At 37.6% G+C, this 27,422-nt stretch overlaps 1 protein-coding gene across 2 annotated transcripts; it reads right to left on the bottom strand.

The window, feature by feature from the left end:
* Positions 1-1,815: 1,815 nt before the first annotated feature.
* On the bottom strand, positions 1,816-26,984 carry LOC5568289 (ATP-binding cassette sub-family B member 7, mitochondrial). 2 transcript variants are annotated; one of them, XM_001652115.2, is made up of 6 exons: positions 26,816-26,984; positions 24,932-25,127; positions 9,187-9,568; positions 8,856-9,010; positions 8,628-8,794; positions 1,816-3,401 (listed from the first exon to the last, which is right to left on the bottom strand). In XM_001652115.2, the coding sequence occupies exons 1-6, from the start codon at positions 26,942-26,944 to the stop codon at positions 1,968-1,970; spliced, it is 2,463 nt and encodes an 820-aa protein (XP_001652165.1). In that variant the 5' UTR covers positions 26,945-26,984; the 3' UTR covers positions 1,816-1,967. The 2 variants fall into 2 exon arrangements, with proteins under 2 accessions (XP_001652165.1, XP_001652166.1); XM_001652116.2 differs by having other exon boundaries at positions 9,187-9,310.
* Between the last annotated feature and the right edge of the window lie 438 nt (positions 26,985-27,422).

The following is a 27,422-nucleotide window of genomic DNA, read 5'->3' as shown; positions in this document are numbered from 1 at the left end:
TCATTTCACCGAAACTTGAATTGTGGCTCTCTGGGATCAAAATTGATCGATTTTGTGTGCAGTACTCAAGCTTAACCATCTGCTTTTCTATCTTAGGAGGATAGAGCATGGTTGTAGTAGTTCGTGGCTTCGTAGCTCGGAAAATGTTATTTTCGGGGAAATGAGTCTGAGCAACACTGGCCGTAAATGTCATGATGAATTAAAAAATAAAAATATCTTTAAAAATATTCCTTTAGAAACGTCTGGTACGTTTCGCTGAGGAATAAATATGTTATCTCCTAGTAACTGTTTTTTTTACCTATTAGCCACTTTTTGGGCTCTTCTTAATTCCTGTTTGTTGTTTTTTTTCAGGCAAAAAGTCTTTGAAGTTCCTAATTTCACCATACTAAGTCGCTACCACCCTCGATATCGCATTCAAAAGCTGATGATTTAACTACAAAATTGGAGATAATATGTTTTTCAAACATTGTGCGATAAATTTCAAGTTTTTTATGAGCAATTCGTAAATTTAAAATCAATCGCTAATATTAAGAAAATGAGTTCGTCGCAAACAATATAATAATAATGGTCCCATGGACTACGGGATTCTTATATAGATGGGAAAGTTTTGCGAATATGAGTAGTTAAAGTCGTTTTCAAACCGAAATTTAAAACAGTCCGCAAGTGTGTTGTCCGATTTCAGTTCTGAAATGAAAGGCACACTTGTCTAGTTTCGGAAACCCTCCGAATGATCTGAATTTGGTCACTGTGACCACCGAGCACCAGCTACCTAACACCTAACATTGACGACCTGTAATTTCGTAACCAATCAAGTAATTTGAACCGTCCATATATGGTTGAATTTCTTCGTGCAAACATCACTCGACCAAACGTCATTCGACAAAATGTAATTTCGGCTAAACGTCATTCGATTATAAGTCCTAATGCTTCGATGATTTTAAAAGATTTCCGTCAGATATTCCTGCAGGACTATTTAAAACAAAAACTTCTAGAAGTATGAAATATTACTTTAGGATTTTCTTTGGAAATACCTCTCTGGGTTGTTTTCAGGATGCTCAAATACTGAAAAATACAATTGGCATTTCCCTGAAAACATCTTCGGATAAATTCCTGAATAATTTCTCAAAAAAAAAACTGGAGGATTTGTTAAAGGACAGTTAGCAGGAATCTTTGGAGTAATATCTTGGAGAAAATCCAAGGGAAATCGATGGAAATATCACTGGATAAAATCAAGGATGACTTAAGACTTTCTTGAAAAATGTCTGCCATAGTATATGGAGCTGGAGAAAGTTAAAGTTGAATCATTAAAGTATTTTAAACAATATTCTTAGAAAAATTTCCTAGAACATTTTCTAAATGAGGTATTACAGTAATACGTGTCTAAGTGTCACGTGGAATTAAAAAAAAATAAATAAAAAGTGATAAATTAAAAAAAAAACAAAGAAAACTTCCATTTAATCAAATACCTGCTGAAAGTATTTGAATTGTTCGAACGACAGTGTTTTGCTCACAACATAACAGTATGTGGCGGTGGAAAATGAACCACGAGCTCGCAATACTACGGCTAACCCGGTATCCAGCAAGTGGCGAAATTAGGAAGGGTGCGCTGGACAGGGCGAGTTGCAAGACTGCCAACCCTGCAAAATTGGTAAATTAGTGTTGAAAACCATACTGAACCTTTTAGCAGGGGATGATTAGTCACGATCATCCACATACCTACGACAAGGCAAGAATGTATCAAGAACGATTAGTAAATCGCTTACTAGTAGTAAGTCAGACAACGCTATGATGAGCACAATACCCAACAACAAATCATGTTTTTTTAACATATTTATTTACTCAGCATCGTTGGCATTATAACATAAAACATTCTATAAGATATTTACACAATAGTGGTTCATATTTTCATATAATCATTCCTATAAAGCTTTTAATTTTAAACACTAAACGTTTCCTTGGGACCGAGCTTAGCTCTCGTTTTTCTCTCCGACATTTTTCTTGCCAACCGTTTCGCTGCTCATATACAACCTGTTTTGTGTATCCCACAGCTTGGTATACAATCCTCCACTGTGGAGCAGTTGATCATGTGTTCCTCGCTGGCAGATGCGGCCATTCTCCAGCACTAAGATTTCGTCCGCATCCATAACCGTTGACAATCGATGGGCGATGCAAATGCTGGTTCTGTGTTCCGTGGCGCGACCCAGCGCCTTCAAAATGTTATGCTCCGTAATGGAATCCAGACTGCTGGTGGCTTCGTCAAATATAAGAATTGGCGAGTTTTTCAGGATGGCCCTAGCGATGGCCACCCGTTGCTTTTCTCCTCCTGATAGTTTGAGGCCTCGCTCTCCGACCTGGGTATCGTACTGTTTGGGCCACCGTTGAATGGACTCGTGTAAATCCGCCATCCTGGCAGCCTCTTCAACGTGTGCTTGATCCTTGGACAGGTCCCCGTAGTGGATGTTGTGCCGGATGGAGTCGTGGAATAGAACCGAATCCTGCGGCACGATGGCAATCGCCTTCCTCAGACTATCCAAGTCAACGTCCCGGATGTCTTGGCCGTTGATCAATATCTGACCGGAAGTTGGCTCGAAGAATCGATACAACAAACGCACCATGGAAGATTTTCCCGATCCTGATCCTCCGACAATAGCTACCTTCTTACCAGCAGGGATCGTGAAGCTCAGATTATCGAAAATGGCATTACTGTGCTTGTACTTGAAGCAAACGTCCTTGAACTCAATCGAAGCAGTTTCGCGACAAACCTGCAATGGGGGAGCGTTTGTCTTCGTTTGAATAGCACTTTCAACGCCCATCAAGGTGAACATGGTCCTCATGTCCAGCAAGGCTTGCCGTACTTCTCTGTACACACTGCCAAGAAAGCCCAGCGGAATCGATAGCTGAAACAGCAACCCATTGACCATAACCAGATCACCCACGGTCATGTTGCCTTTCACGATTTCATTGGCTGCCATCACCATGATCGTACTCAGAGCTACACTGAAGATCGCATTTTGACCGAAATTCAGCAGAGCCAAACTGGTGCTGGTCTTCAAACTAGCTGCCTCATACTTCTTCAGCACATCATCGTAACGCTGTGCTTCATATCGTTCGTTGTTGAAATACTTGACTGTTTCGTAGTTAATCAGCGAATCAACAGCCTTGTTACCCGCTTCGTTTTCCGCTTGGTTCATGTAGACTCGAAATTTCGTGCGCCACTGTGTCACTGCCAGGGTATATGCGCTGTACACTCCAACGCATCCCATGGATAGAGCTGCGTACGCCGCACCGCACTTCACGCCTAGGATACTGGATACCAACGCCAGCTCGAAGACGGTAGGAACTATGTTGAACACCATGGCGGTGAGGACGAAGTTGATGCCCCGGGATCCGCGATCAATTGTCTGTGAACAGAATAATAAAAATTTGGTATTTATGAGTAATTCTCTCTGAAACTAGGCCACCGTCGGCACATACGGTTAGAATTTAAATTTTTGTCGCTGTTCTTAAAAATAGAAAACAGAGCCAAACAGGAACTAAGAAAACTAGCAGTAACCAGGAGATAAAAAAATCGATTTCTCAGAGAATCTGACTAGCCCTTTTTCCTTCGTGACATTACGGCAAGTATTACTGGTCGTATTACTGTTTGTATTTGTCCATATTTTTTATAGGCAAGTTGGCATGTAAGAAGTTAATCATCAATACTAACCTACTTTTCTCGATCAGCTTACATAGCCGCGTACTGTCGGTAGCGGTTGTTCCAATTGGCTAAGATTTAACACGACGGACTGCCAGTTTCGGTGGTAAAATTCCACCTCACAGGGTGGGATTATGAATATGTTGCTATATAATTTAAATTATCACCTATATGGTTTCGCATTATGCGTTTTACACTGTATTCTGTGCTTTTTCGCCTTTGGCGACTTTCAATAGAGACCGATCTTTTTTTTTCGCTGCTGGTCTTTTTCGATATTGGCATATGGATGTTTTGTGTGATGGCAAAAGAGCGAAGTGAGAACAATCTAATCAAAATTGGGCCATCTTCAAAGGATGTGCTTGATGGCGATGTCTGGTGCGTTCTCTACGACTCCCACGGCAGCGCTCAAGGCTCTTTCCGACGTTGTGCCACTACACGTACTTCTTAAACAAGAAGCACTTCCTTGATCTTACCGTTTATGGGCCTACTGGATCTACTGTAGAAAAATCCAGTGAATCGTAGTTCTACACACACGTTGTTTCCACTTTTAGCTTACCACTCTCAATGTGCACAAATCGAGAGCTCAAACTTTAACAGTCAATAACGGCGCCGGTCACGTCCTTACGGTCATCGGGGAAGGGAAGGAATGTTAGTTAGAAAATCATTGGTTTTAGAGACCTAAGAGTCTTCTGCATCTCCATAGTTGTCATGGAAAGGATATTGGGTTAGTGGGATAAGGTAAGGATCTGGGAGTCATCTTTAGTAGGTGATCCATGATATATTTACGCCTGACCGGATTCGCGATATTACTCGAAAAATGAATTGTATGCCGAACAAGTGTTCATCACTCGCCCCCACAGAAGCAAGCAACGCGACCAAAGGATCAAACACTACTAACACTAATCACGCGATCCGCGACTCTTATATACTATCGTGCCTCGCGAGCGACGCGCAACACGATTGATCCTGCCCGCATCACTCGCCCCCGCAAGAGCAAGCAACGCGACCAAAGGATCAAACACTCAATTGCTTGTCACTTTCCTTACAGGACATTTCCACACAATTCTTTCCACGGGAAGAGTGGACGTCTGGCTATTTCGAAAGAAGTATATCAAACAATGTAGCACAGACAAACAGACGTAACAGCTAGAACAATTATCAATTTAAAACATAGTCACGTGAACATTTACGCCCAATTCTAAAAATACTTAATTTGGCCAACCGTGAACTAGGTGGCGGTAGTGAGAAAACGTCAATCTCGAACAAAAATGATGCGAGCGCCACGAGTGGCTCGTCGGCCAACTACCAAATATTAGAATTGGCGCTATTCTGATGTGCGATGCAAATAAATAGAGTGTTACGTCTGTTTGTCTGTAAATGTAGTATGTTACACTGATGGCTCCCTTCTTGAAGGTAGATCTGGTGCTGGTGTATATTGTCGTGAGTTAAGGCTGAATCAGTTTTACTCACTTGGTAGAAACTGCATCGTTTTTCAGGGGGAAATATTTGCTCTTATGTGTGGAGAGCAATCAGCACTTCAACAGCGCGTAATGGGTAAATTCATATACTTCTGTTCAGATAGTCAGACTGCTATAAAAGCTCTTGCTTCGGCCAACTCAAGGTCGAAGCTTGTTATCGCATGTCGAATTCAAATTGAGGAACTGAAATCAGTCAACTCTGTAAACCTTGTATGGGTACCTGGCCATTCTTCCATCGCTGGGAATGAATTGGCTGATGAGCTAGCTCGTAATGGAGCATTGCATGACTTCATTGGCCCTGAGCCAGCTATTCCAATTTCGAAATGCGAACTGGGACGGCAACTCAGCAATATTGGAATAGTTTGGACTTTGGAGTCTTGTCGTCAAACAAAATTGTATATTACTGAACAATCTCCAAGGGTGGCTAATATTTAACATATCTGTCAAAGCATAGGCGGGATAGGTTCTCTTTACGCTCAAGCGTATTACAGTGCCCTTTTAGGGCTCTGTTGTGGTATGGAGCTACAAGCTCTCATTTCGCTTATGCGATTTTGTCTCTTCAAGGGACCCCTCTCCAATTTACTCCCATCTGTTCGTTCCCATCGGGTAAATGATGAAATAGGCTCAAATATGGCGATGGCACAAATCTCCTAATTGGCGGGAAACGTGCCTTTGTAGCCGGCCTTCTGATACCTGATACTTATTGTATTACTATTTGTATTTTTCCATAATTTTCTCCGAGAATTGCATTATATTTTAATTCACGTTTTTCCTAAAAGCTTTAGTATTGCATAGTTATAATCGAAAAAAAGGGAGAGAGAAGAGAATCTTTCATAGTTGATTAGGTCCTTTAGTACAGTTCAGCAAGATTTGTCATTCTACGCTAACATTAAGGAGTGTATCGAAAAGTAGTCGCAAACATTCAAAACGGTATATCTCAGAGCATAGTTCATCTTTTTAAAAGCTTTTTTCACGCAAATCTTAATCATGTCATCAAATATTGAAGCAGCTAAAAAAATATTGAATAATATGCAGTTTTAATATAAATTGAACAAGGTTTATAAAGCATGGAAAATAAAATCTTGCACAAAATTACATTATTGAAGTGTCTTCTGAAGATTCGATGATTTGTATTGAACAAAATGTATATCAAACAAAATAGGATGAAAAGCATATTCTATCGGAAAATATGTTTACTTCACACAGCACGTAAAAAAAAATCAAAAAAATAAATTATTGCTCTAAAAAAGCTCAATTATTGGAACAAGGTCGGTTTTAGAAAGTCACTTTCGTTTAATCATCTTTTGAAGCTCTGTCATATACAGCGGTAATTATATAGAGTAAATTTTTTTGCTTACGTTACTTCATAAATATGCATAGAAACTTTTCCAATCAAAAAACAATTTTTTATTCATAACAATCGTTCGATATTACCATTAACGTGTAGAAAGAAAAAATCAAAAAACAAGGTCCTTAAAAATCGACTTTTTTCGATTTTTGTATTTGCTCTCAAATGTTTGTTAATGAATTTTTCAAAATATTTTTTACACTATGTCATGAGAGTTGTGGCACAGAATATATTAGCATGAACAAAAACCATTTTTTCTTAAAATTTAACACATTTATTAACATATCGATTTTTTCAGAGGTGTGCAAGATTTTCATCGACATCTGTTAGTGATTTGCAAAATTATCATGCAAAATGCCACTTTATTGGAACAATATCACCGCATCATCATTTTTAATACATTGTAAAGCATTTCTGATCAAAAAATTGTTTGTAGGTTCAACCCATTATTTTTGAGAATATTTTGAAAGTTTGCGACTATTTTTCGATACACTCCTTACTCTTTAAAATCGCTTTCTTTTCTTCTTATATAACATGATTTCTGCATTTTCAAACGATGTCCGGTATTCAGTGTTGCTCGGTACTGGGGGATCTTCCCCTATTACTTCAAAATTCATTAAGTGATTTTTTTACAGACTTCATATCAAATTCAACAAAGAATTTTGTTTAAGATACCTTGAAAAATTCGATAACGAAATTCCACCAGGAAGTCCTTTCAAGATTCTGTCAGACATTTTTCAAAAAATCCTAAATCCTATAGAAATTTATCCAGCGTTTCTGCCATTGATCTCTTTAGGAGACCAAGATTATCGCTTGAAACATCAAAAACTAACTAAGATTCCTTCAAGAATCCTTCCAGAAATTCTTTAATAAATTTTCCTTTGGAGTTTTGGAGAAATGTATGAAAAAGGTATTTGTAAATGAAATCCTAAAGCAATTTCTGATGGAATTTCTCTTAATTCTCAAGTACCCCTTAGCGAACTCTCTGATAAAACTGCTGAACTCTTGTCTAGTTTAAATTGATATGTGAGTTGCTTCACTGCTCACAATCAGCGGAAGGCCTTTTGTTCATAATGTGGTACCGTGATGCTACCATATTTCGCGAACGCTCCTAATTTCGCTCACTGACATTTTATCCATATTTGTTGATACATATTGGAGTATATAATTGCATGTTATAAAACCATGGCTGAAGTAGAATTATTCAAAATACTAGCCAACGAAAATTTATTTTGCCAAACATGTTTAAAATGTCAATGAGCGAAATTAGGAACGCGCGCGAAATATGGGTACTTTACGGTAAATACACCAAACGATAGATGTATTTCCAACTGAAGTCACCAACAGAAAGCACAGAATGCACTGTGTAAAATGCATAATGCGAAATTATGATATACGAGTCTATATTATGCCACTAAGTTTCCAATTTGTTTCAAGGGAAGTAGGGAGACTTACGGCTTCGGCATCGGCAACCAAACATTCAAATGCCAAATACACAGTATTTTTCTATCAAAACGCCCCAATGAAAACATTAAGATAATTCTTTATTGTGTGAGCTTCCCACTGGCGAGATTTCGCCTCAAGTTCATTTGAATTGATGGTATTCCTGGCAAATTGTTTGTTCTGTCTCGAAAATCTCGCCAGCGACTGATTTGGAGCTGCCGAACAGATTCGCTTGCAGTTCTTATGGGAAAGCTACCGAAGAGAATGAGGCTGCCGACAATAGTCACATTGACAAGAGGAGTTCGATGCGTTGTAACAACGTTTCAAAAAGCTATTAACAAGTCTGTCGGTGCGAATCGAAAGGATTGAACAGTGCATAAATGTAAACAGACAAACACGTAATTTGTCTGCTGATGTCCGAGAGTTTCAAAAGAAGCGCGGCATTGGTTGAGGCTGCCGAGAATATTAAAAAATAAACTCCCTTATGAGCCATCATATGGAAAAATACCTAAGATTTATCAAAAATTGTTAACTGACTTACGAGGAGTCCACCAATTTTCATGCCCAAAACCAATTCTAACGCTATGTGCGGATGGGCGGCCTGGTTTCGGCGAGAATTACTCCTATAATAAAGTTTTGCCATCCTTCATTTGCCCCAATTTACCTTGGACAGGGCACCGGTCTGCTTGCTCAAATGAAACTGCAAATCCAGATTATGCAAGTGGAGAAACACGTTGGTGGCAATTTTCCTAATGGAGTGTTGAGCCACTCTGGCAAACACAGCATTGCGAAGCTCGTTGAAACCGGCTGCACCAGCCCGGGCTATGCCATCTAGAAAGAGGTCACTTTGAGTAATCTTTGCCTTTAGAGAGTGTAATGGAAATTGGCTTACATCCCAACAGAACGGCAATCGTCATCGAGGCAGCCGCTTCCGGAACGGTGTCCATGCTGAGGGTACTCAAGTTGTCCACGCCCATCTTGAACAGAAAAGGCACACAGACATTCAACACCTTGGCTCCACCCAGCAAGCTCAGCGATATCAGCACTCTGGGAGTAATGGCAAACATTAGCGAGATGGAACCTTTTGGAATAATGGCCGTATGGCATCACCAGAATTATTATATCTCTTCTTTCAAAAGATCAATATTCTTGATGAAAAACTATTATGCCAAATGACCCAGACTCTTGTTAGCGATACATTTCTCTGTTTCTCAATAACTCACCTCTTTCGCACCAGGGCGTCGTCCTTGGGCCAGATGTAGGTTCCCATCGCTTTGATCATGTCGACTGCGGTGATTTCCGGACCCTCATACGAACCGATGCTCTCGCCGGAGGCCGGATGGTGCCCTAGATGGAAACAAGTTCGTATTGGTTCTGTTTGAGGAGTGCTATTGCTATCTGCGAACAACTTCTTCCCTGACCACCGTTCTTGAGCTTCGTGTTGTAGTTGTTGCTGTTGCTGCCGCGGCGGGAGAGGAAAGGCTGGAGCCCTGTTTGGAAATGGACCGTAGCTACTACTAGCACGGTGGCACCCACTCGCCGCTGCACAGGTGTGCAACGTCGTCGCTAGCGGTACCGCCAAATGGGAACAACGACTATGGAAACCTAGACCGGAGGGTGTAGATATACAACAGAGACCGAAGATGCTTAAGCTGACGAAATCAACAAGAAGTCGATAAAGTGTTTACAAGGAGCGGACGAAAAGGAATAGGAAGAATTGCTTGCATTTTGGAACAGCCAAAGTAACCATTAGTCCACTACTTCGCCTTTTTGGATTTATAGGGCTAATACAAGGAATGTGTAATAGCACTATATCAACACGCATGGCGAATTAAAGAGCAACCAACTTGGTTACTTGGGAGAAGCAATTATTCTGAGCTACGTGGGATAAGGATTTACATGGATGGATAAATACATGTGTGAGTAGACTAACGGTCCAATACTACAAGGCTGATGAGGGGGTGCAAGCAACAAACAACAAACTAGAACATATTAGTTATTGAAGAAGCTAATTTCGATTACTGATATTCGGCCTGATTTGAATCAAGATTGCGCACAAAAAATACGTGTCATATTGAATACTTAGTTAAAGTACAGTGGAGTAAGTGAAAAGGATGGGAAAGTGGAAAAATAATATCATTAACAATAACACTGACAAACGAATCTATTTTTTGAATAGTTCTCAAGAACTAAATGAAAATTGATTGATATTCAGAGACACTAAATCGTTTTGCAAGGGCATTTACTAACTTGCCCACCGTTTCTCATTTATGCCACTGTACATTAGTTTATAAAACATCTACTTATGTTTGTATGTTGGTCACTTTTTCAATACACAAATTTAAATTATTCAGTTTTGTACAACCTTATAAAGTTGTGCTGTGAGTAAGCGTTCGTTGTTTGATCCACGACAGCACCGGCTCCACCCGTAGGTATAGGCCTGAGTGAAACAAAAATCTCAAAATTCTCACCCTTCAGCGAATACATAACGGATTCCAATATTTTTTTGTCGGTGTATACATATCTAGTTTTATCTTTAAAGATAATAATTATTCAATTGCAATGGCAATCATTTTAATTTGCATAGATCACTAAGATCTGATATTCAACATTATAAATGAAAAGTTTTCGATTGCTAAGAATATTCCAGATGTGGCCACACGAACTCAATGCCCGGAAGAATCGGCTATAGATTTGTTGGATACTAAAACATCTTTTCTCGAAAAGAGATGTCAAACGTAATAGTTTACAAAAATGCATTCCCATAACCTTGGCACTAAGCTTAGATACAAATTGACCACCTAATAATATATTTTAGACCCGAAAATGATCATTTGTAGGTCAATGAAATGCAGGGAACATGGTTATTCAATGCAATCGTTTTTCAAAAGGTCCACACTGATGCGTTTTTTAATTCAGAATCCTTCTTCTATATAGTGGCAACATTATAGCCGATTCCGGAAACAATCTGTGACTTGCAATTTGCCTACCTACAGGAGCACAAAAACACATCACTCTTTTCAATCGACATGACCCGGGGACCCACCGGAATACGAGTAACTCCAGGCATAGTACCATTCTCAAGTTGAGCGGTAAGAACATCCTGAAAACATCCTGTGCGAGTCATGTTCCGAAAGCCTACTCAAGAGTGTTCATGAATCTTGTCCAGGATTCTACAAATATGTTGTTCCTATAGTATTACCACAGACAAACAGACGGAACACTTGGATCAAATTTCTTTAAAATTCATCGCCAAATTCACACCATTAGATATCATCTGGTGAGCATGTTCCTCGAAACACTGTTTCGTGCAACAAGGCCTGCAGATGGTGATAGTGTAAAACATCAAACACGAAGAAAAACTATGCGCGCGCCTCTAGTTGTGAGATTTGTAACATAAAGAATATGAAAGGATCGTTAAATTAATGGTCGATGGAAACTTCATCAGTGTTACATCTGTTCTTCTGTGATATTGCTTCAGAATCTCGACAATTTATTGTCAATTTCGAAATCTTGTTTTTAAATTTTCGATCATACTGTCCAGGATCTTTAAAGAATCTAACTCAGAATCCTATTAGAATGATTCAGTTATGTCAGAATCTTGTTAGGATTCTGTTAGAGCTCTACCCAGAATTATATTGAAACCATGCCCAGGATATTAGAAAATAATATCTCGAATTCATTGAAAATCTTGGCAAGCCGTCTGTGAAATCCTGCTGAGAATTTCATCAGAATCCTTCTCAAGTTATCCGTAAAAATCATATCCAAATTAATTTTATAATCCTATCAATGATTAAGCAAGGAGTCTGCCAAATTTTGGTCACCATCCTATAAGATATTAAGTGAAAATATTTGCCAATAATTCAGTAAAATTGTGCTTGAAATGTGTGGGCCGCTAAAAATAAAGCGACGAGCAGGATAATATTAAAAAGTATCAGTAATAATCAAGTCAATGAAGTGCAAATCAACTGAACAACAATCATCTTATTTTGTGACGCACTTATTGCAGTTATCCGGATTATGAGATAATTTTTCGTTCATTTGAAAACAATAGTGATATAACCTTTTTGTTCTAATTTTAGCTTGCAGCAGAACACTTTACAGAAAAGTAATCTGTTTGTCGGAGTAAATTCTAAACGTTTCAATACAAAGACCGTATTTAAAATGTGCAAAAATGTACCCAAGATAAGATGTTTCGTTCAGGGTTGACCAGGCCCTACGTTGTGTAATTTTAGGTCCCGAAGGGGATGACGAATTAAATTAAATTCCCTTATATTTCCAGGTTTTTTCAGTGTTCACAAAATAATTCCAGGTTCAAGGAATACTCTAATTTTATATGACTAAAACAAATTAATGACAAATTTTGAAGTATTTTTGATTTAATAGCAATTTTTTAACGCATGCTGAAACTATTCCAATATGAAGGTGCTAACAATACCAAAATTTAAGTTTTTTTCAAATGAACTGTATTTGCCAATGATGGAGTCTTTGATTTCGTTTGTAAGAGATCTGTTCATCAACGTGCACTTAACGGAACTTTCAAGTGTATTTAGTATGATTGTTGCATTGTTACCAGGGTAGACAATCGTCACCGTCGAATGGAAAAAAGCCGGCGACGAAACTAAAAAAAGCATTGTCATCGTCACTCAACCAGCGTCGGATGACGATTTGCCGCAGAGATCCGATCATATAGGCTCGGCGTCATGACGAACAAATACGATTCCTTCGTTACGGGCGAATCTTCGTTCGGGAGGACTGAGCCGACTAAAAATATGAATCGTGTCTTCAATATATTAGGAGCATTTTTTTTTTTTGAAAAAAAAAACAAGAAAAAAAACGCGTCTGGATTTGAACCAACGATCACTGAATCATGAACCCCACGCGCTTATCAACAAAGCTATCGCAAAATAATGAGGAGAGCGGGTTCATTTGACAATACAAACAATTATGTGATGGCATTCGTTGGTTGGTGCGAAGCAAGCAAATATACAATCGCCGCCTTCTTCTAGTGAGTATAAGGGTAGCAAGCGGAATGATGAAAAAATTGCTCGTTGACGATTTTGGATTGAAGTTAGTAGTGCATTCTTTCGTCGATGACGAGACGACGACATGCCAGAGTTATTATACTGGATGACGCACGGTGACGAATCTGGCGATTTTCTGCCCTGATTGTTAAATTTCATTCGAATAGGGCTCCATCGATCTTCGGCGAACTTAAGATAAACTGAATCAGATAAATACAATGTAATAGTGCCAAAAATAGATTCTATACACATACAATTAACCAACACTCAATTAACAGTTTCAATAGTAAAACTATTGATAAACAATATGTTTTCTGTAGAAAAACAAGTAATTTGTTCTGGATTGGTTTCGAATAATTTAGCCCATTTGTTCAGGCATTTTTTAAAAAAAGGTTTTTTTCCGAAAAAAAATCGATTAAAGTCGTGGGAAAGAGAAAGTTAATCATAATCCAATAATTTTGAAAATTGTGTATGGAGCAGTTCTGGTAGCGACTGAATATCTTGAAAATAAGAAATTAAAAAAGAAACTCTTTCCTGAAAAAAGAGTCTAACCAGGAACCAGAAAGATACCGAAAAGAAATCAAACGGTAATCAAAAAACAAAACGAAACCTAACAGTAACCAGGAGAAAGAGTTTGATACAACCAGACATTTATCAGAGAATATTGCGAGAAGTTGTTTTAGAAATTTTTCGTGACATTACGACTAATTTTTCCTCAGGTTAGGTGAATGAATAGAAAACATTATTTAAGAGATTTACTGTTTTCTTTAGAAGCTCATTTTGTGATTATTATTATTATTTTGAAATCTCTCCAAGAATTTGTCTAAGGAATTTCTCAAAGAAAATTTTGGGAGGTCTCAAAATAAAACCATGAAGCATGGATTTTTTTTTCTAAGAATAACCACCTTAGGGATGTTAACTGGAATTCCTTCATATATTATTTCTGATATTTTTTTTCTAGAAAACCCTTAGTCCACCAGGATTTTAACCGGCGATTCTTCCATCGGTTTTTCTAGAACATCCTCCAAGTAAACATGTTGGAATATTCAACCAGAAACCATTCTAATTGTCTCCAAAGATTTCCCAGGATTTTCTACAAAGTTGTCCTTCAAATTTTCTTTTAGATTTTAACTAGAAATTTCTGTAGGAATACCTTCAGGAATCATCCCTTAGATTATTTTGGCAAGTCATCCAATAATTCTAAGAGATTTCACAAGAAAATTTTTGAAAAATAAAATGGAAGCATTCTTTTAGGAGTTTGGAATGAAATGTGAATGAAATTTTCCAGGAAGCCGAGAAATCGCTGAAAAAATCGTGTCGTATTCCTACAGCAAATCTTAGGGTAACTTCTGTTAAAACTTGCGTGTTCTTAAGTCACGCTTGACGAATAAGGATTTCTAGAAGAACTCACTCTTGAGGAAATTTTATAACATTTTCTAGATTATTGCTAAGATAATTGAAAAAAAAAAATCAATTGTATCTCTGGATACCATCCCGCAGGATTTTGTGAAGAAACTCCTGAATAAAATATAGGACGAAATCCCTAAGAAAAATGTGTAGAGCAGTTCTCGCTGAAACCAGGCCGCCATCGGCACCCATCGTTAGAATTCCAATTTTATGTCTCTGATCGCTAGTTTTCGATAAAACTTAAGGGTGGTCCTTTTTGTTTTCTCAAATTGGTGGACCCCTCGTACGCCAGCTAGCTAAACAGTTTGCAAAAAAGCCTATTTTTTGATAAATCTTGGGTATTTCTTCACGTGATATGTCTCATATTTCCCTTGGAACACATACCAAACTTAATGGCATCGTATAGAGAAAGGATATAGATTTCATTTAAAGTTAAAAAAAATCCGGCGGCCATTTTGAATTTGGCCGCCATCTTGAATTTTGTTAGAAAAATCGTTTTTTCTCCATTAGCGCACCGCTCGTTTTGAATTCTGAGATCACCATCAGAAAGCTGAGGAAAAATTGCGTAAGATAGGCTACAGAAACTAGGTGTGCAATGGTATTTACCCTATGAAATGAACGATTTTCTAAAACATGTTCCACGATTTTGACGTATATGGCGAGTGCAATCAATGCAAACATCATTTTTTGTACAACAAAGATACAAGTTTTCAATAGTTGGTGTATTTTTCGAGTCAGATGAAGAATAGGAGTATTATTTTGAGTGAAAAAATCTTGCGGCCATCTTGGATTTTGACGCCATCTTGGTTTTTAGTAGTAGCATGAATTTTCACCTTGATAACACTCAACATGTTGAATTTTAATGCCACCGTTACACTTACTATTCTTCTTGTTCTTCTTTTTCCTGACGTTACGTCCCTACTGGAATAGAGCCAGCCCCTAAGCTTCAAAAATAAATTAACAAGTAGAATTTTTTAACGCTTATTTGCCACCTGAATGATTGTTCTGCATATCTGCGAGTTGAAAAATAGCATTAATTCTTTCATTTATTTGAACTAAAACCATTGATAGAAATGAACAATCTGTTGAACAGCTAAAATAAGATAAGAAATAAAGAATCTGTTTGTTTTTTAACGGATATCTTTAATTAATTAAACATGAAGAGCGCTGAGATGGTAAAAAATCATTCAACTGCTAAAAACTAAGATGGCGTCGAAATCCAAGATGGCCACCAGATTTTCCAAACTCAAAATGATTCACCTGAGTTTCGGCATTACGTCCACATTAGAACAAAGCCTGCTTCTCACCTTTCAATTTCGCTATTTTTCACATGCATGTTGGGTGTTAGTAAAAACAATACTTTATGATTCAGAAAATCAAGGATTTTTTTTGCTTAAAAATTTAAGATTTCCATTCTAAATTAATGCACTTTTGGAAATGTTTTACGTTAAAACTACAGATATTACCACAAAACTTACTAATGTCCCAACGCACAATTTATAAACTTCATTCGATGACAAAAAAAGCACATGGTAAAAAAAAATTTGTTTATTTCAATCAATGTTTTTGGACGGTTTTTATTCATTAAATTTATTTATTCATAATAACTGAATTCAAAGATATGTCGAAGAAATATTCTGTTATTAAAAATCGTGTTATAAAAGAAAATTCCTATTTAATAACCTGTATTTATATCTAATAAAGCTGAGTATCAGGCTCGGTTCCACTAGGGACGTAACGTCAGGAAAATGCAGAATAATAAGAAGAGTATACGTAACCTTGTTTTTATTGGCAACCTCTAAATTCGACATGCTGAGTGCTATCAAGGTGAAAAATTCATTCTACTAGTCAAATTCAAGATGGCGTCAAAATCCAAGATGGCCGCCAGATTTTATCACTCTAAATAATACTCCTATTCTTCATCTGACACGAAAAATACACCAACTATTGAAAACTTGTATCTTTGTTGTACAAAAAATGATGTTTGCATTGATTGCACTCGCCATATACGTCAAAATCGTGGAACATGTTTTAGAAAATCGTTCATTTCATAGGGTAAATACCATTGCACACCTAGTTTCTATAGCCTATCTTACGCAATTTTTCCTCAGCTTTCTGATGGTGATCTCAGAACTCAAAACGAGCGGTGCGCTAATGGTGAAAAAACGATTTTTCTAACAAAATTCAAGATGGCGGCCAAATTCAAAATGGCCGCCGGATTTTTTTAACTTCAAATGAAAGCTATATCCTTTTTCTATACGATGCCATTAAGTTTGGTATGTGTTCCAAGGGAAATATGAGACATATCACGTGAAGAAATACCCAAGATTTATAAAAAAATGGGCTTTTTTGCAAACTGTTTAGCTAGCTGGCGTACGAGGGGTCCACCAATTTGAGAAAACAAAAAGGACCACCATTAAGTTTTATCAAAAGCTAGCGATCAGTGACATAAAATTGGAATTCTAACGATGGGTGCCGATGGCGGCCTGGTTTCAGCGAGAATTGCTCTGTAGGAATGATCGGAGGAGTAGTAGTGTTAACTGGTGTGGAACCTTAAATGAACTTTTGAATATTCCATAGGGATTTTCTGAGTAATTCATTGAAAAATGTTTGGAAAAACTCCAGTAATAAAATAATAAATAAATTTAATAAAATAAAATGCTAGAAAAAAATCTAGGGAAACACAATGATGAAATACAAGTTTTGTTTGAAATGTTCTTAATGGATTCACTCGAATAACCCCTCGAGGATTTTTTGGAACAATTCTTTTGAATAACCGCAGAAGAAATGGAGTAGAAATTCTTGCCAGGTTCCTTGAAAAAAAATCCTCGAACGAATAAAAAAATCCTCGAACTCTGGAATGAACCTTTGCGGGTTTCCCTGAAAAAAAAATCTATGGAAACTATTGGAAGATCGGAAGAATTCAGTTGAAAAGTTAGTGAAAAATGAATCTATGACAAAAGATCGAAAGGACAGAATAACAAAAAAGAAAGGACAAAGAAGAAAAAAATTTCCACCAAGCAAATAATTTTCGACCTTTTGTCTATAAACCGTGAAAAATATTTGGAGGAAGTCCTGGAATACTATTTGGAAAATTGTTCAAAGTAATCCCTGAGAAAATTACTGGAGGTAGTAACATTGAAGTGCTCGAGGATTTCCTGAAGCAAATTCTGGAGAAATTCCTTTGAGCATCATTTGAAAAATTATTGTAAAAACTAGTTGAGAAATTTCTTGAAGAATATACGAATAGAGCTGTCCTTGAACCCTGTCTTTTCCACAACTTTGCTCGGCTCTTTCGTTATGAAAAAAAAGCGTTTTATGTAAAGTGCTTATGTAAAGTGTGTACGCTAGACCGGCACTTTAACCAACTAAGCTACAGATCACCTTAAGATTTTGCGGAATACAAAGCCAAACTGAATCCGAGTACTAACCATTAACACGTCTCTTTTCGCAATTCCCTGTTTTTTTTTCGGCCTAGATGCCAAACCCCCAACATGCTCGCGTTTGTATCTCCCGGTTAAAAGTGAAAGCGGATTGTTTATAGATACAGTGATAACTCCATGAGTCGATGTTCTATGACTCGATATCGACTCATTGAACCATACTAAAAACAAAATTTCATGGTTACTATGATGGTCCCAAGAAGCAGGTTTCCAAAGGATTGCTGTTCCATGACTCGATATTTCCATGAGTCGATGGTCCCTTCAATATCGACTCATGGAGGCTTCACTGTACTGAGTTTTAACGCTCTACGCTCTACAAGTTCCCAAAAGTATGTTTCAGATAAACCAGCAAATCTGGTAGATGCCAGTAAAGAGCAAACATTCATTAGGTAAACCCTGAGAGAGACTCGCGAAAAGGAAAAATATCAACGTCATATGCAGCCCAGTTTCCCCTCTCACGAAACGTCAAATGCAGCCCATCGTTTTTATGGCTGAAAAAGTGAAAAGTATTGTGTTCAAAGTAAATTGTTAATGAAAATCTCAGTCAGCGGAGCAATTTTTTCCAAAGTTGCTGATAAATCTAAGCAGAAGATTAATTATTTCTAATGTCTGCTACGTTTGCTGGCATGAAATTTTACTCAAACGGCTATTTATGATTCGATGTGATGCAAACTCAATATTTTTTTTGCTGAGAGGTTCATGTGAGGGTTTGAACGGCTTGCGCATAATTGGTATAAACACAAAGTGGAATAAGAAAAAACTCAGCAATCACAGAAAAAGAAGACCGTCTTCGCGAGTCTCGTCTCAGGGTAAACCTAATCGAGGCTAAATTTTTCGTAATCAGTTCAAAAAATGTTGGTTGTTTTTCAGTAGTAAATAAAATTGATCAAATATGGAAATACGGTTGTTTTAGGATTATCATCTGATTACCGTAAAGTGCCCTAATTCAGCGCATTGCCTAATTCCGCGCATTTCATACAAAATTATTTACATATGGAAATACACAGCAATACTGCAGCAACTTTTAACGCCATTTGATGCTACTTTGATTTAGAATAAATTTGAATCACAAATAAAAGCAAATAGAGTAATTTTTCGCGGCGTAAAAAAATAATCAGTGGAGGCCCGTCTGAGTAGACGCCATTTTTTCAATTTCCTTAGCGTCCGTGCTAAGACTGTAGGACACAAACAAACGTGATTTCTATATTGAAAATGTTTTGTTATTCATGCAATATTCTATGAAACTACTTGCTACAGATGTGTTTCATGATGCTTCTATGAAATCTTATCAAATATTAGCATAATTATTGAGATTTATCCCAAAAAGTATTGCGCGGCATTAGGGCACGTCATTTTTCATAAGTCCCTAATTCCGCGCACTGCTATTTACATAACAACAAACAAGTAAAACATGCTATATTGGTCTTCACAGCTGAATATTTATCTGAGGAAGTATTTTCATGCATAAATACGTTTCGCAAACAACCGGAATATCGGGAAAGCCCTCTTACAGGGAAACTAGCGGCCGTTCAGAAACCACGTGGTCATTCGTGGTGGGAGGAAAAGTTTGTCAAAACCAAGGTCCATAAACATTTGTTATTGTATGAACAGTGCAGAATTAAATACAGATTTAAATTATTTTACAGGAATCCGTGAAATTCAACGTAATCCCAACAGCTGAAAATTTCGGTGAACTAAATTAACGGAGTACGGTAAATTTTTACAGTTTTCGGTAAAATTTCACCGCAATCCATTGAATTTCGACGAAATTACGGTGTTATATTTTTACCGAACTGATCAGCTGTTGAGATTACGGTGAAATTCACGGATTACGGTAAAATAATTTAAGTGTGTAGAGGTAGTCGGGGCGATTTCGCCAAACTGCATATTTTTTGAAATTTCTTCTGGAATAACATGCAACCCCAAAGCTGACAAGGAAAAGGAAAAAATATCAACGTCTCCGCAGTCGCGAAACGTCCAAATGCAGAAAAATTGAAAAGTATTGTATTCAAAATAAACTGTTATAAAAACCTCAGTGTTCGGAGCAGTTTTTCCAAAGCTGCTGATAAATCTAAACACATAAGACTATAGTTATTTCAAATGTCTGCAACTTTTTCTGGCATAAAATTTCACTTCAAAGGCTTTTTATGTTTCGGTGTGATGCAATCGCAATTGCATATTTGCTGGGATGTTCATGTGAGGGTTTGCGCATGATTGATACAAACACAGAGGAATAAGTAAAAAACTCAGCAATGACAGAATAAGAAGACCGTCTTCGCGAGTCTCGTCTCAGGAAAAGACTATAACAAACACACTCAATTGAGCTCGGCTAATTTTCATACTTTTGCCGAGATCCGCACAGCCGAGCGGTCGGCAACTGAAGCTATCAGTACACACTTTGCCAAATGTGCAAATATTTGCCAAATTTTGACAAATTTATTTGTCATATGTGTACTGACCAAATATATTTGCACAAACATTGATGTGCAAATATTTGTCTAATTTTGTAATAGCCAATACTTGAAGATATGAGGAAATATATATTGCAAAAGTATGTCAAAACAAGTTTTATTTGGTCAACTTTGCAACTCCGTTCAGTTCTCGAGTGGCAAACATGGACAAATAAAAGTTTGTGAAATGTTTGTCCACCGTGTACTGACCTTTGGCAAACAATAGGCAAACGGCAAACGTTAGGCAAACGTCTGAAACGTCAAATAGCCAAATATTTGCACACTTGACAAAGTGTGTACTGATAGCCTAGAGTTTTAGCTGATATCTAGCGTAACATTTGAAAAGGGCCTATCTGCAAAACGTAAACATTGAGAAAATCTCAATTGAAGATTCCGTACCATATTTATAATTCCTATTTTAAACCCATTCGCATTTTTACTAGTTTCATACCTGTGTTCGACACCCATTAAAGTCTGTTGCGTGGCTCATTATGTTTTAAATCTCAAATAACACAACAACTCGTAAAAATTGTTGAATTCAAACATCATCGGCAGATAGGCCCTTTTATGAATCTTCAAACCAGTTAGGCCCTTTCAGTTAGGCCCTTTGATTGAACATAGTTTCAGTTAGGCCCTTTTATAATATGCTAATTTTATTGATTTTTGAATTGGTTTGCATAAATCTTGAACAAAATTTAGCGGTTATGTGAAAAAAACACTATATAATAGCTAAATATTGGAAATTTTCGGTTGAAGATTCAGTACCATATTGATTATTCCTATTTCAAACCTATTCGCTTTTTAATAGTTTCATACTTGGGGAAGATCCAAATTTCGGGATTTCTAGAACCCTTCTACCCCCTCTGTCACGCTTTTTCTAATACCCAATCCATGCACTGTCACATTTTCGTACATCCCCCCATTGGAGAAGGCCCCAATTGATGGACGTCATTTTCGGATAACCTCTTGTGTTCGACACTTATAATGGTCTATTACGTGGCTCACAACGATTTGAATTTGAAATAGCACAACAACTTGTAAAACTAGTTCAATTCAAACATCATCCGCAGATAGGCCCTTTTACGAATTTTGAAACTAGTTAGGCCCTTTTTGAATTTGCTAATTTTATTGATTATTGAAGTGATTTGCATAATTCTTCGACAACAGTTAATGATTTTGTGAGAAAACAACACAATATCATACAAGCTAAGTATTGGAAACTATTTTATACAAAATCAGCAACATATTGATTATTGATATTTCAAACCCATTCACTTTTTTTTAATAGTTTTATACTTGTGTGTCTACATTATGGTTTATTACGTGGCCCAGAACGTTAGTAATCTCAAATAACATAACGACTCGTGAAAATGGTTGCATTCAAATATCATCAGCAGTTAGGCCCTTCAATGAATCTTGAAACCAGTTAGGCCCTTTCAGTTAGGCCCTTCGATTGGACATGGTTTCAGTTAGGCCCCTCCAGTTAGGCCCTTTTATTAAACATAGTTCCAGTTAGGCCCTTTTGGAATTTGTTGATTTTATTGCTTATTGAAGTGATTTTCATAGTTTTTAAATAAAATAAAGCGAGAAAAAAACAATGTAATAGCTAAATGTTGGATTTTCTCGGTTGAAGGTTCAGTACCTTATTTATTATATCTATTTCAAACCCATTCACTTTTTTACTTGTTTTATACTTGAGGGCCTTCCATAGCCGAGCAGTTTAAGTCAGCGGCTACAAAGTAAAGCCATTCTGAAGGTATCTGAGTTCCATTCCCGGTCGGTACAGGTTTTTTCGTAATGGAAATTTCCTTTACTTTCCTGAATATAGAGTACCTTCGTACTTGTCACACGATATACGAATGCGAAAATGGCAACTTGTCAAAAAAAGCTCTCAGTTTATAACTGTGGAAGTACTCATTGAACACAAAGCTTAAAAGCAGGCTCTGTCCCAGTGAGGACGTAATGCCAAGAAAAAGTATGAGAAGAATTCTTGCAGGGCTGTTACAAAAACAAACGAATTTGTTTTTGTGAAAATCGCGACTTTTGGAACTCGATCCACAACTAGAGGCAACAAATAAAAATTATTCAAAATTTTTAATGTAATTGATTTTTTTTCAGAATAAAAAATCAGTTTTTCAACTAACTTCGCATTAAGATTATGATAAAACTAGTAAAAAAGAGAATGGGCTTGAAATAGGAATCAATATAGTACTGAATCTTCAATAAAGAATTTTCAATATTCAATGTTGATTTTCTCACATAATCGATTGATTTTGTTCTAAAACTTTGAAAATCTATTCAATAATCAATAAAATTAACAAATTCCAATAGGCCTAACTGGAACTATGTTAAATAAAAGGGCCTAACTGGAGGGGCCTAACTGAAACCATGTTCAATTAAAGGGCCTAATTGAAAGGGCCTAACTGGTTTGAAGACTCGTAAAAGGGCCTATCTGCCGATGATGTTTGAATTCAACATTTTTTACTAGTTTTTATGTTATGTTAGATTTAAAACGTTACGTGGCCCAGTAATAGACTATGAGTGTCGAACAAAAGTTTAAAACTATTAGATAGCAATGAGTTTAAAATAGTAACAATCAATATGTTACAGAATCTTCAATCGAGCATTTCTCAATTTTTACGTTATGCTGATAGACCCTTTTCAAATATTTCACTAGGTTCCATTATGTGAGAAAAACACTATACAATGGCTAAATATTGAAAAATATGGAGGAAAATTAAAAATCCACGGAAGGGCCAATCTGATTTTGATGGAAATTTTCAGTTAGGCCCTTTTATGACCAGTTAGGTCCTTTAAGTTTTATCGTTTTCAGATAGGCCCTTTTAAATTTGAATAAAATTACCATTAATAATGCATTTTGCATGCCCGTAAGAGTATGTAGGAATAATTTACGTAAAAAATGATACGAATAATGAATAATCAAGTTTGTTTACATTTTGCAGTTAGGCCCTTTTCAAATGTTACGCTAGATATGTCAGCAGAAAATCAAGTTTGTTTATAGCAGCACCTGTGGGTGCCGCTGACATCAAACGTCACTTTTGCTGAGATGTCAGCAAGCGAACTTTAACCGAGATTTGCACAGCTGAGATCGCCATTCTGATTTAAGTGTGAATGTTTATCCTTATTTCATGTGATAGTCAAAAAATTATAAAAAAGTCTACGTTACGGCTCATACAAAACTTTACTTTTTTTTCATACAAAAAGTGTTGTGGAGGGGGGTAGGGGGTTGAAAATGTTCAATTTCAGCGTTACATAATGAATGGATGCTGCCTTATACAAAATTAATGTTAATTTGATTGTTTTGCAAGTGCGCGGAATTAGGCATTCTTCTGCGCGGAATATGGAAAAGCTTTAAAAAAATGCGCGGAATTAAGCAATTTCAACGAGTGAACTATTTCAAAAAAATCACAATTGTAACGTGTGAATACAGCCTAGTTTATATTTTTGCCATAATCTAAAACAGATTTGCTAGCGATCCACCCATAAAGCTTTTTTGTTGATGCAATACTTATTTTTAATTAAGCGTTTGAAATGTTTTATTCGTTAACTGCGCTGAATTACGGCACTTTACGGTATATCGTATTGAAATCATATAATTATCATGGCGTGATAAAATCGAAAAGAAAACCGTGCTTTAATCGAGGGATTAATTGACAAAATATACTTTAAAAACTTTACTTGCTATTCAGTCAATGAATACTTCATTTAAATATTCGTAGCCAAAAACAATTTCTGAAATTTTACCCAGTTTTGCATGAAAAAATTCTCAAAAAGCATCAACAAAATTAATCAAACTTCTCGACAAAATAAATTGAGAAATATTCACAAACTTTTAGAAAGTTGACCAAAAATCCCTACTTTATTCAGGCTTTGATTTCTAAATCAAACCAAGTGTACAGTCACCCCACAGTTATGGATCAACAAAGGTAAGAATAAAATCTGTATGAAAATCATGGTTGCGCTGTACATAACAAAATTACCTCCCTGGAACTGCAGAATTCAGTTGTTTTCGGGTGTACACCTCAAAATTTGCGATTATTTACAAGAAAGTGTCGATGTCTATCGTAATTTCAAACGTTGTCCATCCCACAGATGTGGATCAGTGGAAGAGGAGGATCCTTTTGTGGTTGGCATTTTATTGCCTACGGTCAGAGAAAATGTGCTTAAGCATGTTATAATGGACTGCGATGCTGTATAGCTTTGTGGTTCACTGAGGTAAAATGTGTTCTGCGTAATTAGAACTCCATAGCTCTGATCCATGTCTGTGTGCTATCCATAACTGTGGAGCGAATGTATGTAAAAGAGCAACAATCTGTGAAACATTATTGCTTTGCTCTTTGAGTTCGGGAAACTAATCCAGCTTTAATTTCTTTATTATCAAATTACAACATTAGTGACCGTTTTACTAAAAAAAAGTGATTCTAGTGACTCTTTGTTGCAAATAGTGACTTTTTAGTGAGCAGGTCGAAAAAAATGACCAAGTCAGTAAAAAGTGACTCCGTACCAGCACTGACATAGCTAAAATTGAATACTCAAAACTAATATACCAACTAAGAACAATTAGTGATTCAAGGCCAAAACAAAAACCAACAAAGTGTACTTACTGCTAAGCAAATACCGTACCTTTTTTCTTCTTCCGCTGGAAAATGCCGCCGAGCACATTCGATCCTAAAGCCGTCGACGGAGGTTGCGACGCATTAGTCGCTTTGGTCCGAACGCTTCCATGCAGCCATGGTAAACCGGTAGCTGCGCGGTGTGGTCCACTTCTTTCTGATGACAAATCATGCTGATGGTGGGCTTTCGATCGTGAGAAAAAGTTCTAAAACAGGAAACGGGTTGGGTTAGAGTTCGGCCCGGATTTTATTGAGAAATTTTATGCATTCGTCCAGATAGGCGTGGCAAATCCGTCCGGAGGGGGACTGTTCGGAGAGCGAGGCCAAGCCAGTGCATAATGTTTGATATTCTTTGAGCTTGTAGTCGATCAGGCGCGTGGCGAGATCGCGGATGGGCTCCAGGGAGGGGATTTCACCGAAGGCAATCGTTCTCAGCTGGTAGATGTTCTGTTCGACGAAGAGAATCGTAAGGCAAACGGCCAGGTTGTGGCTCAATAGATCGCCCGGAACGAAGAACAGTTGCTCTTCCAGGTGGTGTTCGGCGATAAAGCAATACTTTTCCCGATGTATTTTAAGCGGACGCAATTCGGGGTCATGCTTGATGAAGGCGTTGATGTCCTGAAGGCTGATTTCGATGTATTCTTGGTGGTTGTTGGGCAGGAAGAATCCGTACTCCGTTAGAAGCTTTGCGTTATTGTAGACTCCATAACTGATGAATATCTGAGAGTAGGGGGCAAATGGAACTTCGCTTATCAATTCGTAGAACAGCTCAATTGGCTGATTCTTGGATAATCTTTTTTCGACTACTCTACAGGATAGAGAGAGCAGTGAGGTGGTTTTCGCACCACTGTCGTGATTTAGGAAATCCAGGAATGGAGCAAGAGCCATGTTCGGTTCGTCAGACAGCTTTTCCATGAATGTACATTTCCTACCTTTAAGGAAAACTTTCACATAACGAGGATCGAGATAAACGCTTCTTGTGTTAACAACGAAATATGCCCACTTGAATTGCTCCAAGCTCACCAATCCGGATGAATCCTTTTGCAAGGCAGAATCGAGCTTTGAGAAATTGGCTTTGATAATCGTATTTTGTTCGACCATCTTCTTCAAAATCGTATCCGGGAGGCAAGTCATTTCCTGTTTGCTACAAAAGTAAGGCGTCGTGAATTCCATGGGTAGCGATTTCAAGTAAGCAGAATAACCGCTTTCCTGTTCCAAACAAATGTAGCATAGATAGTATGCGAGTAGGGCTTGAAATTGTATATCTCCTTTAGAGAATTCTTCGGTAACCAGTTCGTCGAAACGTCCCTTAAATGTTTCGTCCTCCTCGATGTTCTTCAGGCTTATCAGGGCGTCAAATGGAAGTCGAACGATGGTATCGCCAGCAACTATTTGCCTTTTCGAATACAATCCCTTTCCAGTTCCCGGGAAGTCCGATATCCTCAGTTCCGCCTGGTTCTCCCAGCCCAGATTGCACATGAACCGATACAGTTCCACATGATCCAGGCATTGAATCGCATTTCCTCCGCTGTCTCGTCGTTTCCTCAACCGACCTGTTCGGCCCATAGCTTCGTTCCGATAAACAAATAAGAGTTACATAAGTCCCAAAACAGCAACCTTGAGCTCTGCTGGCCAGATAACTCCCGGGTAATTCAAACAAGTTGCACGTGCTCCACACCCGAAAAGCAGGAAGAAGAGATGACTCAGTTGTTCGTCTGAAAGTATACGTGATAAAGAGTTTTGATACCAATCAGCTGATTTCCAAATCAAAAAGAGAACCGACGAGGATCCATCTCTTCTTCCCTCTTTGGGTTTCTCGAACATTGAGACGCGACGGACGGATCGAATGCATAAAATCTACCAAATTAAGACCGAATTACAATGAGATATTTACCCGACTTGAAAGCTGACAGGTTCCTGCGGCACACACGGCTGGATTTGCGAAAGATTTACGAAGATTCTCCAGAAAAGTTCGATTTGATCCGCAGACTTGTTTTGATGCTAGTTGCAGCAGAGCAGCCATTTTTTCGCGGTTGGGTCGTTGTGACGGATGAACGATAATAAGCTGTTTGGTTGCGCGAGTTCAGTTTACAGCGGTACGAGATGTGCCCGCATCCGCACCCACTGCGCGGTGTGTGGAGTTGCTAAAAGAACCCTTACACTAAACGAAACCTTCGGTCGCACATTGAATGATTTGTAATTCACATGGTTATATAACTTTATATTCCTCATTTTGAATGACTATGAAAGAATATGGTGCATCCACTATTTATTGAACAAAAATCATCCAAATTAGAGATGAATATTAGAACAAAATAGAATGATATTCTGCAGATAATCGAATGGTGATAACACAAATGATTATCATGCAATTTATGACGGATTATTAGTTCTCCCATGTCCCATACCGCAAAACATTCAATTACTGTCTGATATATCAGACGAAAAGGGAATGCTCCTAAACGTCAAATTAATCTTGCAAATTTTAACGTAAACATCAT

Source organism: Aedes aegypti, chromosome 2 (genome assembly GCF_002204515.2).
Source record: "Aedes aegypti strain LVP_AGWG chromosome 2, AaegL5.0 Primary Assembly, whole genome shotgun sequence".
Taxonomy (NCBI): Eukaryota; Metazoa; Arthropoda; class Insecta; order Diptera; family Culicidae; genus Aedes; species Aedes aegypti.
The sequence above is the reverse complement of the archived record's forward strand: the minus strand, read 5'-3'. Positions and strand labels throughout refer to the sequence as shown.

What these genes read in the sequence shown, in the direction of transcription:
- LOC5568289 (XM_001652115.2), bottom strand. Translation starts at nt 26,944, where the DNA reads ATGGCTGCTCTGCTGCAACTAGCATCAAAACAAGTCTGCGGATCAAAT. An exon ending in GACGCCCTGGTGCGAAAGAG is followed by an intron (nt 9,011 to 9,186) that starts GTGAGTTATTGA and finishes CATTACTCCCAG; the next exon opens with AGTGCTGATATCGCTGAGCT. An exon ending in AGACCGGTGCCCTGTCCAAG is followed by an intron (nt 3,402 to 8,627) that starts GTAAATTGGGGC and finishes TTCTGTTCACAG; the next exon opens with ACAATTGATCGCGGATCCCG.